Consider the following 21,601-nt stretch of genomic DNA (forward strand, 5'->3'; position numbering starts at 1 on the left):
CTTCTTTTTGTTACAATATCTGTTTTACATCTATAATCAAGAGCTCTCTTATTGATTAAATCACAATAAATAGGCCTTCACCTGTTCACCTGCAAAAAAACTGCTTAGGCATGTTCATTCCTAACTTCCTTGTTTATTCATATTACGGCATTCAAAAAAAGAATTAATCGGAGTAAATGCATGAATAAATGTGCATTGTAAAATACAAGTCAATCTGTCGATATACTTAACATATCAGTTATGTCCGATGAAAAGCCGAAAAATTTGTGTCATTTCTAATTGGAGTTATTCAGATCTGAGTTTGTTTTGAGTTGTTTGTATTTATTTATTTATTTTTTTTTTGTTTTGTTTTTTGGTTTTCTTGTTTTTTTGTTTTTTTTTGTTTTTTTTGTTTTTTTTTTTTTGTGGGGGGGGTTGTTTTTTTAGGCTTTTGCTTTTGTGGTTTCGTTCATAAAAGCATGATCTGCTGTTTTTATTTTCGTGTGACCATCTCTATTGTTGAGAATTTATTAGTTTTCCTCTTAGAATTTATCTGAGGTGTATGATTTTTATCATAATTCAATCTCAGTATTGATATTTCACTGTCTAAAATTACCAAACCGTGTAAGGACTCGCGTAACTCAGCTCGTTTTAGTAAGAATTTTTTTTTAGAAAATTGTGTCCACTAAAGGCAACGATATTCAAGCGATCAATCGAAATATTTAGTAAATATAAATTTATTTGACGGGGTGACAACTTTTCGCATGTTCAATACGACTTCTACTTCAGAATAACTGTATTAGTTTTTAATTCAAGTTGATCATTATGTCCTTAGGTTTCCTTTATAGATAACCACGCCATAGCCGACAAACAAAAATTCCAATTATTACCTCTAAAATATTTTATATTCAATATTTAATGATACTAATTTTTAAATCACAACTGAACAATGGTGTGTTAAAGGCATTCGAAACACTCTCAGGTTTAAACATATATATATATGCTCTATGTATAACCAATGATTAGAAAATGTTGGGGTAAGGTATAATAAAAACAAACCAAAAAGCTTTGAATGAAGAAAAAAATGCTTAGATACTGAGAGTTTTAAAATATCCTGATATGGAGAATATGGATTTTATTGTAAAGAATAATCAAGGGAACCAAGGTTATAGCGGTAATCAAAATAATGTAATCCTGGAACAACGACCAGACATGGAAACAGACATATACAACAAAGAACATAAAGTAACTAAAATCATACATACTTTATGAAGGAGGATACCTCCTAGATTTCAATGGAAAGTAAATGAAAGAAAATGGGTTAAGCTGTAACTTTTTGTACTTAAAGATATAATATTTTAACTTTTTGTGAGGTTTAAGAGAAATTTTTCCTGATATTTTTTTTTTTACTTTATGTGTTTTGGTAGGTGTTATTCTTATGAATTTGGGTTTATTTGTGTTTTCTTGTTGCTAAATTCTGTGTAAATAGCATTATTACTACCAATTTGTACTTAATAGGTTCCCTAGAATAAGAAACTACTTAAAGTTTTGACAATTTAATGCCAAGGCATGAATGCGGTACAAGTCCATATTAAGTGAAAACAGGAAAATTTACTTCTTTAAGCAGATTTCCATCCAAATACAACTCTAAGTCATAAACTTTCAACCTTTTTTATACATATTTCATGTATTTGAAGCAACCCAACAACAGTTTTATCCTCTTACATGTGATGGAAGGGATTTTTGTATTTTTATGAAAAAAGGGGGAGGGTTTGTCGATTTCAGGAAATATTGAAGACTTTGTCAGTATTTTTACCCTCTTTTCAATTAATTTGCATTTAAATGATAATTTTGCACTGGGTTTTAGTATTTACACCCACTAAATAGATAAAAACTTGGTTTATAAGATTATTTGAGAAGAAATATGAAATTCTGATTTTTTTGTCTTTTCTCCATAGAATTTGTATTGGGATTGGGCACTTTAAATCTGGATGTTACATGAAACTGTGCATCAAAATATAAGGTATTTATATATCACTGTGATCGCTATAACTTACTCTGTAAAAAAAAAAAAGTAAAACTCAAATCTGAAATTTTTTTTTCTTTAATAGGTATAATATCACTATTAAGGGGAACCAGTCGCCTGCACATACCAGAAAGTAGTCCGTAAAAAACAAAGTAGTTCTTAGGATGCATTGAATATTTGTTGTGATTTAGCCACTATATGCAAACTGGGTATCATCTGAAAGCTTATCATGTCAGGTACACACTGAATACAACAGTTTTGACCTGACTGCCCATTGATTTGTCAAATTTTCAAAAGGAAAGTAGTATATTTAGTACCTGTGTACTTTCACTTCACCGTTCTTTCTTAGAAGCCATTAAAAGTATGCTCCAAATTTTATGACAGAGTCTTTAAAGGGTCCCCTCTATGATAACACCTGTTAAATTTCATTTTAACACACTTTAAAAAAGATTGGAACCTTGAAAATTGCTTAATTCAACATAGAAAGTAATGAGACTTTTCATAGTGGTTTTACACCTACCAAACATTGTCTGGCGTTTTTGTTTTGGGCAGAAATTAGAAAATGTACAGTAATACCAGACTGTGCAACGGTAAGGACAAGATACATTTCCGGTTGGAGCGGGTGGTATAATCAAAGGAAGGGTGGTATATTGGAATACCACTTATCCTTTTATCCAATTAAAATTCTAGAATTTAATATGAAGTATAATATTAATTAATGTTATATAAGTAAAACTAACTTGACATAACATCTATCTTACAAAATGTTTAATTTTGTGTCATTACTTTATATCGGTGAATTGTAAATATACATGCACCATTCGCAAACATTCAATTGTAAACTTCAGTGTAAACAGAGGGATAACCCTATCTTTAGAAAAAAATATTTTAGTCTTTTTTAAAAAAATAGCAACTACAACAGGACAGGATTTCATCACTGAAATAATAAAAAACAAGAAATCTGTGAGCTTATGCTTACTAGTGATAGCACCACTTCCCATAAATTTTGAAAAATGTACTTAAATTTCCTGTCACTGAGATCAGTAGTAACTGTTGTGAGAAAAGTGTGATGAAAAATTCTATATTAAAAAAAAAATTCTAGAGTGCTTTCAAGTGTGACACACCGACTCCTAGTAATACTATATCCCCAGTTGGTGATGCGGTGGAGATAAAAATGGTCCGTTATAATGAAAGAAAGTTCTTTGTTTCTTCAGTATATTTTTTTCTTTTTTCATTTTTCAATGAAAGCTATAGGTTTAGCTAGGAAAACAAGAGGCTCCCACTAAAATGCAGCCTGAATCGCTCACCTATTAATTTTTTGCCTTTCAGAGACAATAATTCTTACAAGTTGTCCACAAATTTGAGTAAAAAAAGTCTGGTAGGACTTATCATAAGGATCATTTCATCAACAGAAAGATTCCTTCTATATACAGTGTATTATAGTTTTCAAAATCATTTTTCGCCTTTCAATGGCAATAACTCTTAATAAGGAGTTGTCTGATACTTTGTAAACTTTTGTAGGCCTTTTAATAAGGATCCTTTCAGCAATCATAGTTTTCAAAATATAGACAGAAATCTGCCCAAAAAAATCAATTTTCATCTTTTAAGGGCAATAACTCTAATAAGGAGTTGTCCAACAAATTTGATCCCCACAGAATTGTGAAGGGATTGTAATAAAGTTTATTTGGACAATTGGGAGAATTTGGTTAAATCTAGTGGTATGTGAAATATATGCTAAAATCTTCTGTCTGACCAAATTATTCTATGTTTAGTAATAGCAGCCATGTTTTTTGAGGAATCAAAAATACCCACATCAGTTCTGTGCAAAAATGTTAAAAATAGGGAAAAAGTTTCGAAAAATGAAAATTTTACCAGAGATTGATCTCATCGCGCTGAACATTTTTACACGCAGTGCCGTATCCGCTAATCGACAGATACTGCTGTTAAAAAGTTGTTTTTTGTTTTTTTTTTTTTAAATCTATTGATGTCCTTCCAATGAAATGTATTCAGGTAAAATCAACAGACCAATAAATAATTTATGCTCTTGTTGACTGTAGAGCTCTTACATTATTTCATTAACATAATCAAGATTGACTTAAATGTTTCCCAGTCTATTTATAAGACCTGAGTACATTTTATAGGAGAGTGATAGGACAGTGGTTAGACATTATGGATTAAAATTGTTTTGAGAAAGGGAGGAATGTGTTAGTACATTATATGACTTCAGAGTTATTATTATGGCTCATGTTAATTACTAATTGAATAATATGTACATAATGGTATAAAAAAAAAGGGAATCAAAGGAACATATTATTAAAACTAAATTATCTATACAACAACAGAAATACCCAGTCATATGCATATGTATTCAAACATACCTTGGTGAAAAACAAGTAATAAACAGGTCAAAGAAAATTTATTATACCAGTAGGCCAAATGAATGTCAAATATTTGTGAACTGAATGAGTCAATTAATCATGCTGCAATGCGGGTAAACTGGACACTCACATATATACAATGTTGTGACCTAATATTGTTTTACATAATAGGTTAGTATATATATGAAAATATTGTGTTGTTCTGAAATCCTTGCTTATACTCTCGTAATAAAAAGTTGCAGTCAATTTTGTTTTCTTGGAATTATAATCTGTCCTGGATACTACCAAAGAAGGACACTTCAGCGGATGATTTGGTAGCACACCCATGTTTAAAATTTAACACGATATAAATATAACCTATATGATATTGTTATACATTTTATATAGCACCCTCCCCCCTATTTCCACAATATAGGCAAAAAAAGTTCTTTTGTGATACCTTTACTCTTCAAGCTTTATATTATTAGGAAATAAAATCCTATTTGTATAAGTTGAACTGTTGATGTCACTAAGTTGGTCTTTTTCGTCATTTTGCCAAAAAATGACTGGAAATGAGCTTTTCATTGTCAGTTTTGGTGAAATTAAGTATGAGTGGGGCTGGTGAATCACATAGTCATTTTTACATAATGTACAGCTTGTCTCTAGGCATACTCCCTGCAAATATTTAAGTGGTTAACATGCCTGCTCATATTTATCTGAAACACAATCTCACAAAAAAATGGACTGGTTTTGAAGATTTAATAAAAGCTTAGTTTTTTGGGAAATATGTTATAGATGTACAGCAAATTTCCTGTTATTTTGGACTAAATACTGGTCTGACATACATGTACAAATTACGACTATTTAACTACTTTTTACCACTTTGAAATTATGAAATGATTATGACAGAAATTTCATAAAAAGGGGGCAGATTTCCTAGCTATGCTTATTCTATCATGTCCTTTTCAATTTTTGTTTTCATCTTTCACTGACATCTCTCTGTTTTTCTTACAAGCAATGTGACTCCTTTGCCCATTTTAGGACCCGATATATAAATGTACACATTGAATTAAGGTTTACCAAGTCAAGTTTATGAAATCCATCCTTATAGTCAAATAATGGAATGGAGCCAGTACTAGCAAAATGCAAATACCCTTGCTTTTTAATAATCACTGTCACCTGAAATTGTGTTGGTGAAATAACCATGCCAAAAACTACATCTTGAAAGAACAACTTTGATAACATTTGTAATATATTTTGTTCCAGTCCCTTTTCACCACTATGGGCTGGCTTTAATTCAACCACTAATGGAAATCTACCTGGAAAATCAGGGAGCACCACACAAAAATCTGGCACAATGGAATGTCTTACTGGCAAGCCTTCCCATTTAAATTCTTCTTCCGATGCTCCAGATTTTTCACTTGATGTTTCAATACTTGAAGAGGAAAGACTGTGAATGTTAGATGAACTGTCACCATCATAGGGTGATATGTAGTGTAGTAATGTTACTGGAGATCCATTTGAAATGGGCTCTATCACTGTATTTGTCTTGCAACAATGAGATGGAGCAAAATAGCGTACCTCAAACCCTGACAGGTCATCATTACAATCCAGAAGGGTCCTGACAAGCTCATTTATCCAAAATTTACCTTGACCACTTGTCATATCACATTTCATTGCTGCTCCAAATGCTGACAAATAAGATTTCTGGCCTGAAAATATACAGTGTACATTATACATGAACATGTATGCATGGTTTAAAATGTAAATTTACATAAACATACTAATAACTGATGCTCAACATATTCATTATCTGGATATTTCAGAACAATCAAAATGTAGGAATTTCTGGTACACTTCTACATATACATTGTACATGTAGTGGCCATATCAGTTTTTTACTGGACCTTGACAAATACCTCCAATAAGTGTAAACTGCTCACTCAGAATTCTTAGTCATAGTCACAAGAATGGCTTACAGCAGGGTTTGACATTCATTTTTAAATTCAAGCCATCCATGAATACAAATTCTAAAACATAGGTATTCCCTTGATAACAAAGTATGCCATGTTTACACTTAAATCACTGAAGTAAATATGTCAATAAACAGCATAAATCATATACACTATTGCATGCTTACAGGAAAAGTACCTTTGATCTGAGTCTATAGACATTTATAAACAAAGTCAATGAACCCAAAATGCAGGTCACAGTGACTTAATTCTGCTTGGATGCTGACAAACTACCATACATACACTTTTATGCAAGTTTACATAGCCATAGTACATACAGTAGCTGAGAAATGATTAGGGTCGACAGTAAACCTTAGTCAAATAACAAATTCACTGAATTATGAAATCACAGTGGCCAAATTCTGTTCAAATGCTGAAAAACTACCTTAAACATGATATATATGCCTGAATGCAAGATAACATCAAGAAATACTGGGATTCAAGCCCAAAGATGGATACCTGCCACTCCAAATTGTGTGAAATGGTAAAGTTGAATTATCTCCCCATACAAGGGTTCAACAGCAACTATTTTCATTTACAAGATCACAATTTAGCCCCCTTGACTTTTCATTGTACACAAATATAGTTCCTTTTTTTTTAGTGTGTTTCTTCCAGATTTTTTTTTTTTTTTTTTGCTGTCATAAACTTTATTGCTGAGTATTTGCTGCAGAAATGTAGGTCAAAGATCAAATTAACAAGGGATCTTTTTTTCATTCTGTAATTTTATGTAAAAGTTTTGATTTTGTCCTGTGGAAGAAGGTAAAAATTTAGGACATTTGGCAGTGATTACTTTTTATAACTAGGGGGTCTCTGAAGCATAGGTTCCAAAAATTAAAAAAATGGTGTTGAATTTTTCTGTCACACTTATAGAAATCTGCTTTTATACATGTTTCTATATTGGTGAAGTTTTATTGAGTCTGAAGCAGTTATTTTTTTTTTAATATATCAAAATGGGTCTGTTGAAATGCACTACGAAATTAATTTTGGTCTAGTACCTTCCTTTATCCACATCTACATCAAATTTCATACAGGATACCTAACCATCACACAAAGTTTTGGTGAAATCAATCAAGTGGTTAAGGAAGAGGTGAGTGTACGAGATACATGTACATGTATATACACAGAATCTCATTACGTGAAATGGTATAGTCAAATTGTCTCCCCATTTAAACGTCCGAAGGAACCATTTTCCTTTATACACATCAAGATGATCTACAAATAATATCTAACCACCATACAAAGTTTTGTTGAAATCCATCAATGGGTTTCTCATTACGTGAAATGGTAAAGTCAAATTGTCTCCCCTTTTAAACGTCCGAAGGAACCATTTTCATGTATACACATCAAGATGATCTACAAATAATACCTAACCACCATACATAGTTTTTTTTTAAATCCATCAATGGGTTTAGGAGGAGTTGCACTTACGAGAAATGTGGACAGACATGGTGATTCCTATATGCCCACCCCACATCCCCAAACTTTGTTTGCTGAGAGTAAAGTAACAAAGTTACTAAATCATGAAATATAGATCACGGTGACCTACAATATAATTCTGCTCAGATGCTGACATACTACCATAGATACACTTGCATACAACTGTACATGACCCCATTGCATAATAAGGTGAGTTATAGCAAGAAGGGATGCATAGGGCAAGGTGAGCAAAAAAAAATAAATAATAAAATAAAAAAAAAACACTCAAGGAACAATAACTCTGGCATTGGTAAACCAATCGTCATGAAAATTTGGGCACAGGAAAATCTCATCATTGTGAACAATTTAACTCCACATCACTTTTGAACCAAATGCAATTGTGTCTGAGTTATTTGACAAAAACAGCTATTTTATCCTGATGTCGTATTTTTATAAAGGAAACCATGTTTTTTTGCCCAATCAAACTTCCCCACCCACAGTTTGTAGAGGATACACTTACATGTATAAGCATTCATGCCTAATTTGGTTGCAATCTCCCTGTAGTTTCAGAGGACAAGTTTACGAGGATGACTGAGGACAGAGACAGACACATAGTGATGAAAATAGCTCATCTGGACCAAAGAGCTAAAAAGATGAAAATGAGAAAAGTTGACTCATGACGAAATGAGCAAAAAAATACACTGTACATTACCTTCAGACATCTTTTGAAATTCTGTGGCCAAGTCCTTATTTTTCAAATCCGTTGATGATGACCAGCATACTACTTCCCCTTCCTCACTCCTTTCATATTTGTAGTCTAATAACTCAATGCAATGAATAATTGTCTTCCATTTTTCACTCTCCATCTCAAAATGATGATACTGCTTAAGAGGATTATTTTCAAGAACATAGAAATTATCCAATGAATAGTAAAGACCATCAGAGATATTTTTGCACAGATATCCTGAATCTTCGTATGAAGTTTCAACATCTCTTGTGATGAATTTTATGTTTTCAAATTTTTCAGACTCTGGTATTTGTCTAGGATTCTTTCCACTCTTTTCAGCACACAATAACCTAACAATTTGGGCTCTCTGGTTATAGGATGCCATCCAACCCTGAAAGCAAAAGAAAAATACATGCAGTTTATACTCACATATAAGTCGGAATCCCATTATTTGGGAGATTGTGATAACATTAAATACTAATTTCATTTTTGCCAAACTTTTGCAAAAAGAAGCTGTCAAACATTTACATTGCCAAACTAAACATAGGTAATATCTCAATTACAAAGGTCTCCTCATTTACGCTTACATGTAAAACATTATTTTAGTAGCTGTCTTTTTAAGAATCATGCAAAATCTAAAAAATGTGATACACCCCAAAAACAGCTACAAATTTTTATTTTTGTAATTAAGTTGTTTAATGTATCTACACAATGAAATGTGTAACTATTCATTCAAATCTGCCTGCTCTTAAAAGATAATCAACTTTAAAACAGATTCTATTTTATTTGAGTGTCATTTACAGAGTTATCTCCCTTAATTTTGAATTCTGCAGTGCATTCTATACATTTTTTATCACCTATGAGCACAGGTTATACAAAAAACCAAGTGTTAATTTCTGTTTACTTAAGCATTTTAAACAAAATATCAAAAATAAAAATATGTAGGCTTTCCAACCATGTATCACATTTTGCATGCATGATTCTTAGCTGGAATGCTACTTAAGTAAATTTAAATTGTCAATGAATGGCATAAATGAAATGTACTCTCATGTATACCTCCACATAAAGTATCTTTGATTTGTCAAACATGACATATGTACATGTATTTAACAAAGACAATGAACCATAAAAAGTATAACATGGAGACCTACAGTATCTATACTTGGATGTTCACAGACTACCATACATGTACCTGTATACAATTTTACATGACCATAGTACATAAACATTACCCAACACAAAGTCTAAATAACATGATCACTGAACCATGCAATATATAGATCAGAATGATCTAATTAATTCTGCTTGGATGCTGACATACTACCATAGATACATTTTTGTACATGCATGCATGCAAGCTTACATGACACTAATGCAAATAGGTGTTGAGTAACAGCAAGGTCAGACATAAACCTTCACAAAGCCCAAGTGTGCCAGGTCCCCATGATATTTTGATATTTATAGAACATGTATTTCATTCAGTTTATCGAGATATTCATGCATTGATGGAGTCACTAACTGCTTATACATGTGTGTAACTGACCTGTGATTGTGGAGGCACAGATGTGTGAATAAATAGTTATACTTATAGGGGAAATCCTGCCAATTTCAGTAAACATCTACTTAGATCACATAGACATCAATAATAATGAAAATATAAATTTTGTCCACTAAAATAGTAGAACAGTGATATGTAAATTACATAAAAATTACTATATATTCGAATCTACATAGATGTCCTGTATTCTGAAAAGACGATATCCTCAAAATTTTCGAGACATTCCTTATGTGAAATAGTGACTTTTTTCTTGTTTTTTAGAAGATAAAGATATACACTATATTGTTCAGTATTTTATTCATACAATATACATGTGTGTATTACAAAGATTATGTGCATATGAAATAATTGAATTAAAAATATTGCCTTACAGGTTTATTCTAATTTGATGCATTAAAATATGCATGATAGAGAAATGATTTAAAGGGAAACATGTTATGAATAATAATATTAGAGCCCTCCTAGAAGTCAAAAGCTTCAATATAATGAAAGTATTATAATTAACAAAACTGCATGGTCTATTTACATGTACTATTTAAGTTCATTTGTACTTGTGTGAAAATTCAACAAAATGTGAATTTCCTATAGGATTTCAATGTAACATTTGACACCTGCTGGAGACAACGGTTTTTTTGCCTGATCAAAAATAAATCAAAACTGTTTGTTGGAGGTTTGCCACAGATAATTCCTGCAAAGTTCAAAACATTTGGTCTCATAGTTTCTGAGATTTTAGAGAATTGGCAAAAAAGGCTAGAAATTATACCCATACAAGAGCCCTTCTAGAGGTCCAAAACTTCAAGAAATATTGGAAGCCTACCAATCAACAAATTTGCATGGTTTCTTTTCATTTCAGTTCATTTTCACTTGAATAGATTTGAAAAATGTGAGTTCCAATAGGGTTTCAATGTAAATTTTTACCCCTTCTGGTGGCCATGATTTTTGCCCTATCTGAACAAAAGGAAGATAGTCTGTTTGATGTCGGCCATACATCATTTGTGCAAAGTTTCAAAACATTTGGTTTTATAGTTTTAAAGAAAAAGATTTTAGAAAATCGACCAATCAGAATCAAAGATTTGCCAGGTGGCAATGTTTTTCAAATGGTCCAGAACAAAATAAGGACTGTTTGTAAAAGACATTCCCATAAACATTCTTGCAAAGTTTCATTAAAATCCATTCAGCAGTTTCAGAGAAAAAAATACCAAAATGTGAATTGTTTACAGACGTAAGGACAATGGACAGAAGACAGAGGCAAAGTGATACCAATAGCTCACAATGGGCAATGGGGAGGTGAGCCAAAATCTGATATTTTCTTCAGAAAACTTTGTTAAAATATTTATCTATGATACAAAATGATAAGATAATCATGTGCAGCAAATGAAGCAATTACTTAACTGAATGCAATTTTGATCAATAAATGTTTAACCCCTGCAAATAAAGATAACTGAATGCAATTTTGATCAATAAATGTTTAACCCCTGCAAATAAAGATAACTGAATGCAATTTTGATCAATAAATGTTTAACCCCTGCAAATAAAGATAACTGAATGCAATTTTGATTAATAAATGTTTAACCCCTGCAAATAAAGATAACTGAATGCAATTTTGATCAATAAATGTTTAACCCCTGCAAATAAAGATAACTGAATGCAATTTTGATTAATAAATGTTCAACCCCTGTAAACAAGGATCACCTGAGTGATACATAAAAATTGCTTTATATCTATCTGAAATCAAAGAAAATCCTAGTTTAAGGAATTTTCCCAAAACTGTTGAAAGGTCCTGCCCATTGTCAATTTCTACAGGGCCTATCATCATCATAAAATTGTCCATCAGTCATGAAAAAACTTTCAACAGCACTGGATGACAACTGAGCATTATTTTGCATTGTCATGTTTTTGTGGGCTACTGATAACATAACAGAACCCTGAAACCCACTATGCTCCTGTCAGGGTTACGAAGAGGTCCCATTACTCAAAATGGAGCAAAAATCTAATATTAATTAAACAGCATTTATTGCAAATTTTTCTTTGTAACCTGACAGGAGCATAGTAGGAGTCAAGGTTGTCTCTATTTGTGGGCATACATACTTCCAGTTTAATGAAAAAGTAAGTGGTGAATTTTCTTCTGTTTATGTTTATTTCATTTATTTTTGATAAAATTCAATCACCTTCTTTGGTGAACAGATAGTCAATATGTGGAAGAAGTCATTCACATTTTAAGTCCTTTAAGGAACCTGGAATCCTTGGCAGAACAAGATAATAGTTAGGCTCTTACAAAGCATTAATTCAATTTCAGGATGCCTGAAAACTGGTAAGGTCACGTGAAAAAAGCTGCATACTTCCAGACTCGTATCCAGAATCAGGTATTTATATTACTATTGGGAGTTAGTATCATATTGTCTTTGTCAGAAATGAAACAAACTTGAAAATGACACATTCAGTAACTGGGACAGAAAATGGCCTTGCCTTTCAGGCTTTCACCCTTTTTTCCTTTTCGTGTTCAATTAAATGACATGATATGGATAGTCTAAACGCCTCCTTTTGACAGTACTTTCCTCCATTCAAGGAATGATGTTTGCCTAGGACTGCATGGTACACAACCAAATTTTCATTTTTTAACATGCATTCACTATAGGACAACCTAGACTTCAATTTGGGCAAGTAGAATTGCCCACTAGGACAAGGTTAATAAAATGTTAACGTCATACCTTGCCATTGATAGAATCAAGTGACTGTTTAATATGTATCCAGTTACAAGGTTTTTCATATTTAGATTACATTGACAGAAATTTCTTGATTACATGTCTATCCGTCCACTAGTGGATCTGTCTCAAGTTGATCTGTCCCTTATTATGAATTTGATATGTCCCCAATCATAAACTTGATGCATTATGAACTCATACAATTAAAATATAAAACATAAATATTGAATATAAATTATCATATCCTTTTTTATAAGTCTTTTCAAAAAATTTTAAAATATAAATGAATAGATTATAGTTTATAAATATGTTATAGATATTAGACCTAATTGCATACAGCATGGATCTGTAATTAAAAATACATGTCTCTGAGTACACTTTGGAGTAATTCTGTGATTAAGATATTACATTACAAAATGAAAGGCAATTACCAGTAGTCAATTTAATTTTTTTTTATCATTAAAGGGTTATTGTTCAGTGGCATAGCTACCATTGCAGCGTAGCGACGCACCTGCATGCACAAAATTTTCAAAATGTGCCTATGAGTGGGGTGGTGGTCTTATTATGTTGTGAGATTTGATCAAAATAAAGACAATAAACAAGCAGACAGTGGCGTAGCTACCACTGACGCAGCGGCGCACCTGTGTGCACAAAATTTTCCTATGAGTGGGGGTGGTGGTCGTTTTTTGTATAGCCAAGAGAAAAACTGAAGTATGAATATTCATATGGCGGGTCTATTGTATATTGAATCTGTGGCCATTTGAAACGCAATGCTACCGATTGAAATATTTCTGGATTTATCACAATTCTCTTCCTAACTTGTTTTGATTTTAAACGTTACAAAGTTATACTTCCACAAAAATTCAAAAATGAAGAAAACAGCAAAGTCTTATCAAAAGATAGATTCTTTTTTCCGTAAACGAAATAGCTATTCTAGCTAATACCAGTAGTGACAATGTACATTCAGATGATCAGGCTGCAGAGCCAGAAGTGGCATCCACTGAAATTTCAGACAAATCAAGTCCATCAAGTCACAGTGATAGTTGTTCATCAAGCCAGTCCTCTATCAAAAGCCTGGAAAGAAATGGCCCCTCTTACCCTGATATTGGTGATATATCGAGAGAAGATATGACCCGGGACAACAATATCAAAATGCTTATCATAAAGACTAGCTGAGAAAGGGTAGATGATATCTCTTTCCCTTCTTGGTATGTACCATTTTCTATCATTGATCTAAAATAAATGACTGGCCATTATTTAATTTGTCATAAAATATGGATTCAAAGTCGGTAATTTTTATCACAACTATAGTAAAAAAAATACTAAGGAATAACCCAGATTCACAACCAATAGGGCAAAGACAAAGTCAAGGCAAGACCAAGTAAAATAAAGTCATCAAGGATATGCCGGAGGTTATCAAAATTAAGTCACACAGGACATGTGTATCGGAGCTAAAGTCTCATCAGTAAAATATTAGTGGGTTTATCAAAAGTATTGTCAAATCAGTTAAAAATCGAGGAGAAGTAATACTTAAACAAAAAAACGCTGACTTGGGGAAAATCAAATTTCATATCTGAAACATATTAAAGAGTAATCAAGGGAACCAAGGTTATAGCAGTAATCAAAAGAATGCAATCCAGGGACAAAGACCACACATGGAAAAAAAACATACACAACAAAGAACATAAAGTAAGTAAAATCATACATACAAAGTAGCAAAAGCAAATGAGCAACTCGGACTCCACTAAAAACTGGGAGCATGGACCAGGTGCACCGGTAGGGTAAGCGTCCTCTGCTTTTCTAGAAACACCCGCCAAGTTGCTCATAAAAAGTCAAGTCCGGGGTAGACAAACAAGGAAAGGAAAACTATGACCCGTTGAATAAATCAGTTTTCATGGTGCAGATGTATACACCATAATGATCCACGAGTTCATGATGACAATCATAAAACTTCTGTAGTGATGACTTCAATCTTGTAGCAACATAACCCTGTTCCAGAAGCCTATTTGTTAGAGTTCTAGCACGATATAAAAAGTCTGCTTAGTTTCAGCAAGCTCTGGCATAACGTATGAGTTGTGATATGAACACTCCAAATGCAGGTGCTGAAGGGATGTTGCCACAGATGAAAGGAAAGTTGAGAATTTTGAATGAAAAGTCATCACATTGGTCGTAAAGTTTGGTCAATAGTTTTCCTTTACGATCGATTTCTAAGTGTAGGTCAAGATATGAGGCTGCCTTCACAGTGTATAGGAAATAGGAATCAACTCTAATGTGATTCATGGGTAAAAAGCCTACATATTTTTATTTTTGATATTTTGTTTGAAATGTCATAGTAAACAGAAATTAACACATGGTTTTTCATATAACCCGTGCTCTTAGGAGATAAAAATTGTATAGAATGCACTGTAGATTTCGAAATTAAGGGAAATAACTCTGTAAATGACGCTCAAATACAATAGAATCTACTGGATTTTCAATGTTGATTATCTCCTAAGAGCAGGCAGATTTGAATGAATAATTACATATTTCATAGTACAGACCCATCAAACAACTTAATTACAAAAAAAAAAAATATGTAGCCTTTTTTAGGGTGTATCACATTTTTTTCAGATTTTGCTTGATTCTTACAGAGACAGCTACTTCAGATGAATTACTGGTAGCTGATGTTTTTATATAAAAAAAAATAATAATAATATCTGGACTTTAAGTCTCCCAAACTGATCCATAAGGGTCTATCTAATTAATTTAATTACAAATTGTAACTTTCTCAAATAAGGAAACAGTTATTTACACTTTGATATGTTTTTGATAAAAAGTCAAGCTAAAATTAAAATTAAATTAAATCACTGCATCCAACTTTTCATACCAAACATGATGTTTTTTACCTTTAAAAATTTGTGTAGTAAATCCTAAATGCACGGAGCTTCTGAGGGGCTTCGCCCCCCCTCCCCCCTGGGCCCCCTACCAGGCTGCTGCCCTAGATTGGTTGGTGCCTTGGTCGGCCCCAAAACCCCATGCTGTGAAGCTTAATGTGCCTACGTTAGGTTCTGCATGCACAGCACGCAGAACCTAGCTACGTCATTGTTGTTTTCCATTAACTATCTAATCAAGATTTTTACAAGTTCAATGCAGCATCCAAGCCTACCCAAAGCTTGATTTAACAAAATAATAAACATGAAGTGGTTACTCAGTGAGAGAAGTCCACCCCTTTTTAGATAAACGAGAACAGAAAACTCTCCAATTCAAATTTTGCAATGCCGTATCCATGACCGTACTTATAAATAAAATTGTTTGTAAATAACAAGTTTCAGTATATGTCACTAAATTCGATACACTGAAATTTATATAATATAACAATTCGTGGGGACGGATCAACTTGGGGGCGGAAAAACAAGGGGCCGAATAAACTTGGGACGGAAAAGTACAGGGACGGATCAACCTGCTACAAAATTTCAATAACATGACTATGTGAAAGTTGTACTGTTCGAAGGAAAACAGTGTTCTTACATATGGCAAACTGTGTTGTACATCATCTTGAGTGAGATTAATATTGCGCCGTTTTTCAGAGGTCGATTTGTAGTCCTTTTTGAACACAGCCATGTTTACACGGCGGGTAGAAATAAAGACGGGAAAAGACCAGAAAAGACCAAAGTCAAAATAGGAGGAAATGCACGTTTTAATGTCTTTTTTTTTCAGTAGAATATTGTTAAATATTTTGCAGTGCAACCTGTAATTAACTGCATGCATTAAAATGCCCTCTTTAGTAGCACTATTTAAGCAAACAGTGGCGAATCCAGACACTGAAAAGGAGGGGTGCCAGCCGGGTTTCCTCAGAAAAAGGGGGTACTAAATAGGACATTATTTGCCATTTTTTTTTAACTTTACACATGAAAATGACAAATTTTCCAAAATTTTCCATAAAGGAGGAGTGCTAGCCCCTGCACAACCCTGGATCCATCAATGAATAAATAGGCAGTGGCTATATATATATTCAACATAATTTGTTTTATTCCCAAAATGTCTAGAAACTAAAAAGGTCTAAAAAGAAAAAAATATTAATAAAAGAAACAAAATATAATATTTATTGAAAATATGAATTTTCATTTATATTTTTATCATTTCACCAAAACACATTGATAACATTTTTATAAAATGTAGTTATCATTAAAGCCTAACACCTTTGCATTCTGTCTGTTTTTAAGGTTTTCAAGTTGGTCTTCCGAAATAACAACTTTTCTCTTTTTTTTTTATATAAAGTAATATATCTGACAACATGGACGAAGGGGATATTGGTGTGCAAACAAATAATTAAATTTTGAATTGTACAGATGATTAAAACACATGGACAAAGATTCTTGTAAAATCATATAGACCTTATTTATAGTCTTTCGAAATAAAAGTAATAAATTCTATACAGTTAGAACATTGTTTGACATTCTATGAAAAAACTTTGATTTTTATAAATTCAGGTTGAAAATTTACCTTTAGACATTTTGGGAACTACCTTGAATTTGTGATTAGACGCTCAGGGAATTAAAGGTCTTAATAGGTAAAATTTACCTTTAGACATCCTGCGTTTAGACATATTGGGCTACAACGCTAACCTATTCACCTATTCAACCAATGTCGTATAGTTAGGTTACAGACCACCAATTCAACCAATGAGCATTTGGAACGTACGCAAAAATAGTCCTACGCAGAAATTACCCCTGTTCCTCATAGTGCTGTGAAAAAAGTTCTCATCTTATTTAAAAAATTTAAACAGTTTCTGAAAGGAAAAACATTTCTGTACATTTTATAGGTGCATTTTGCTTCTTGTGATGTGAAGCCTAATCTCCATAATGATTTTTAAATATACCCCTATCTTGTGAAAACACTGGGATTTCCTATGCTATTTATAGACCCTTCACTTCCGGTGACCAGTACTGCACTGCAAGTCTGCTAACCCCACATGCCATTCTGAGGATTGTGAGCTGACATATGTAGAATTATGCTGATATATAGTCCTCTGCAGGTTAAAGTTAAGGTAAAGTCCAGAGAAGCCATTGAATATTGTGAAATTAGCATAGAAGCCTATGGAAAGTGGAATTAGTGGTTTTTAGCCTTAAGTTGAAGCCATGGCAAAATGAAAAGTTTCTTGAAATAGCTTTAAACTACTTGAAGATCTTGTTAACTTTGCCATGAGAGGAATACACTACAAAAATCCTTCAAAATATGCATTTTTTTAAGTTATAGGTCCAAATTATGGAAAATTGGTCTTTTTGGCTGATTTTTATGTCCTATCTTGTAAAAAATGTAGAAAATTTAGTAAAAATATCAAATATTAAACTTTGAGGGCTATATTTACCTAAATATGGTGGCAATAAGCACTTGAAATCAAGTTTTGTGTAGATTTGGGCAAAAATTAGGTTAGAAATGAGGAAAAACTCACTTTCATTACTGCGGTTAAGGCCATATCAGCATTCCCCTATGGCAACATGGAAAATCCATTATTGAGTACTTTTTTTGCTTTAGGTGCTCTTTACTGGTCATGTTTTAATGTGAAAACACTGTATTTACAAATTTAAAGCCAAATATATCACCTTTTGTGAAAATTTAAAGATTTAGGATTTTTGACATGTGATCAAGAAAAAGGGGGAGGCATGTCAGAAATAAATTTTTAAAAATAGACCAATTTCTCAGAAAATGATTACTTTTAAAACTATTTCTTCATTAATATTGTTAAAAAACAAGTTGTGATTGATATTTTTTATTTGAAAAGTCAGAAAAAGTTCTTTGCAAATATTTAATGCATTTAAGTATGGTAGAATATTGTCACTTTTTTGCTCGCACAACTTGGTTACCCTATATTTAAAAATCAAATATTTAAAAAAGTGCTTGTCACATTTCACTGAAACTTTGCAAATGCATTCAGTATGTGTGTAGGAAGATACCTGTATAGTTATTTATTTTTTCTAAGACAAAAAGTGACTATTTAGGTTACAGACCACCAATTCAACCAATGAGCATTTGGAACGTACGCAAAAATAGTCCTACGCAGAAATTACCCCTGTTCCTCATAGTGCTGTGAAAAAAGTTCTCATCTTATTTAAAAAATTTAAACAGTTTCTGAAAGGAAAAACATTTCTGTACATTTTATAGGTGCATTTTGCTTCTTGTGATGTGAAGCCTAATCTCCATAATGATTTTTAAATATACCCCTATCTTGTGAAAACACTGGGATTTCCTATGCTATTTATAGACCCTTCACTTCCGGTGACCAGTACTGCACTGCAAGTCTGCTAACCCCACATGCCATTCTGAGGATTGTGAGCTGACATATGTAGAATTATGCTGATATATAGTCCTCTGCAGGTTAAAGTTAAGGTAAAGTCCAGAGAAGCCATTGAATATTGTGAAATTAGCATAGAAGCCTATGGAAAGTGGAATTAGTGGTTTTTAGCCTATAATGTCATTTCCGGCCTGTTAGGGCTCCGGTACGAACCTGTATTCTATTATTGAGGTTCCGCTTCACCATAATTCTGGTCACTTCCTATATACCAAATATACATGTATACAGACATGCCACTGGAATGGGTCTGGTTTTTGTTTCTTGAGTTGAAAGATATGATTGGATTTTTCACTTACCTATTTCAACAGGGTGTCGTTTCTGAGCACACCCACACGTTTAAAAACTACTGCACTGGAAAGGAATTTTCCATTTTTTGCGACGTGACTTGCAAATCCGAAAATACCATATACCTTCTCCAGTGCCGATGTGGTATGCAATACGTTGGCGAAACAGAATAACCTTTCAACAGGCGTATGAATGGTCATCGCAGTAACTACAAATGCAAACCAGACCTCCCTCTAAGTCGCCATCTCAGATCCGCCGGACACATCCAGGAGGATCTCCACTACATTGTTGTTACGATCATAGAACATAATAAAAACTGGTCAAAATGTAAAAGAGTATCTCGGGAAAGCTTTTGGATGAAGAAATTACAAACAACTTCTCCAGATGGAATAAACGAGAAAAAAATAATTCATTTTTAGGTTTTGGTCAGAGGCTGGTACAGCACTACATGCTATACATCAATACCCCGTACTACTATATTTGGACTTTTTAAAAAAAATGTTTTCCACAGTTAATTTGTACTTTTAATTTTGATTAAAAGACCCCTTTTGTTATTTTCATTCAGGCTCCTTATCAGTTGCCTTTGATAAAGGTACAATCACCCACAGCGTACGCCATTCATCTTCTGAATCTGTTTTGATTCCCAACGATGTTAGAACTGTCAAATTTGCGAAGCAAATTTTTGGTCGTTCCCTCCGCGGGACTCGAACTCGTACCGCTGTGACATCTATGGCAACACCGCCTGCACCAAGTCAAACGCCCTAGACCACTCTGCCAGCTAGGCTATATAAATAATAATATATTATAATAATGTATATAACCGGGTCATTCCTCCTCGTAGGATCAATCTAGGACTGTAACTTAGTACACGATGTATGGTAGTACGGAACAGTTCATCTAGATGTTATTATGTAGGATAGAGGATCAAATTAATGATGCATGTCACAACAAATCAATATTATACAACGTCTCAGAATGTGACGACTCTATTCGCTACACTGCTCCATCCGATCAAATTGATACAGGGAAGATAACGTAAACTTATAGAAAGGTCTCAAATTCCCAACGATGTTAGAACTGTCAAATTTGCGATGCAAATTTTTGGTCGTTCCCTCTGCGGGACTCGAACTCGTACCGCTGTGACATCTATTGCAACACCCCCTGCACGAAGTCCAGCGCCCTAGACCACTCGGCCAGCTAGGCTATATAAAAATATAGCTTTCGCTGGCCGGGTCATTCCTCCTGGTAAGATTAATCTAGGGCTGTAACTTATTACACGATGTATGGTAGTACGGGACAGTTCATTTAGATGTTAGTATGTAGGATAGAGGATCAAATTAATGATGAATGTCACAACAAATCAATATTATACAAACGTCTCAGAATGTGACGACTCTATTCGCTACACTGCTCCATCGAATCAAATTGATACAGGGAAGATATGTAAATGTAATAGAAAGGTCTGAAAAATCAGTGGTCCAGGGCGCTGGACTTAGTACAGGCGGTGTTGCCACAGATGTTACAGCGGGACGAGTTCGATTCCCGGGGAGAGAAGTAAACTGAGTGTGTATGAAAGTAAATGGTCTGTGAACACAACTCACCACCTAATCAGGTGAATACCTTTGACAGTTAACAAAGATCTTGCACATTGTATTATAGACACACGTTGTGTGTGATCTTCAATACTGAACTATAAAACTAAAAATATTTACAAATTAAACACTGTTATAAGAAACTATACAAAACAGGAAGAAATTAATGTGTTTTGTTAATTCCGTGTGGGTGTAAAACACGGAGTTCTTTAAACCAAAATCCCCCCCGCTTCACTCTCTGTAGATCGCTCCAGATGGTGTTTTGTTCCACGATGAAGATTTTCATTTTGTTGAAATCATCGAGGCAGTGGTTAGGTAATCTGAAGTGTTGACTCACTGGGAGCAAAGGCTTCTTTGTTAGGTCGCTCCTGTGTCCGTTCAAGCGCTTGTGAAAAGGTTGCTTAGATTCACCAATATATCGAAGGTCAAAGGCGGGATAGTGGAGTAAATATATTACATCACCACTCTTGCAGTGCACGTTGCAAAATATTTTGTAGCGTTTCCCCGTGACTGTGCTGGTGAATGATGACGAGTTGTGCATTTGGTTGCACCATTTACACCTTTTGTCACCACAGGAGCGACTCGCCTGGAGTCAAGTTGGGCATAGATATTTCAG

The 21,601-nt window shown here is 33.5% G+C and overlaps 1 protein-coding gene across 1 annotated transcript; it reads right to left on the bottom strand.

The window, feature by feature from the left end:
* Nucleotides 1-4,357: 4,357 nt before the first annotated feature.
* LOC148604981 (uncharacterized) lies at nt 4,358-16,616 on the bottom strand. Its single transcript, XM_088551109.1, has 3 exons — nt 16,285-16,616; nt 8,503-8,908; nt 4,358-6,074 (listed from the first exon to the last, which is right to left on the bottom strand). The coding sequence occupies exons 1-3, from the start codon at nt 16,522-16,524 to the stop codon at nt 5,371-5,373; spliced, it is 1,350 nt and encodes a 449-aa protein (XP_088407235.1). The 5' UTR covers nt 16,525-16,616; the 3' UTR covers nt 4,358-5,370.
* Nucleotides 16,617-21,601: the final 4,985 nt, after the last annotated feature.

This window comes from Perna viridis, chromosome 10, assembly GCF_037379345.1.
Source record: "Perna viridis isolate PV_CMFRI_1.1 ecotype Kerala chromosome 10, ASM3737934v1, whole genome shotgun sequence".
Lineage (NCBI taxonomy): Eukaryota > Metazoa > Mollusca > Bivalvia > Mytilida > Mytilidae > Perna > Perna viridis.

Bases quoted from the DNA above. Each gene is read 5' to 3' on its own strand.
- LOC148604981 (XM_088551109.1), bottom strand. From the start codon at position 16,524: ATGCATGCAGTTAATTACAGGTTGCACTGCAAAATATTTAACAATATT. The intron at 8,909-16,284 runs GTAAGAACACTG...TTTTGCTTTCAG, and splicing joins TACAACACAGTTTGCCATAT to GGTTGGATGGCATCCTATAA. The intron at 6,075-8,502 runs GTAATGTACAGT...GTATATTTTCAG, and splicing joins ATTTCAAAAGATGTCTGAAG to GCCAGAAATCTTATTTGTCA.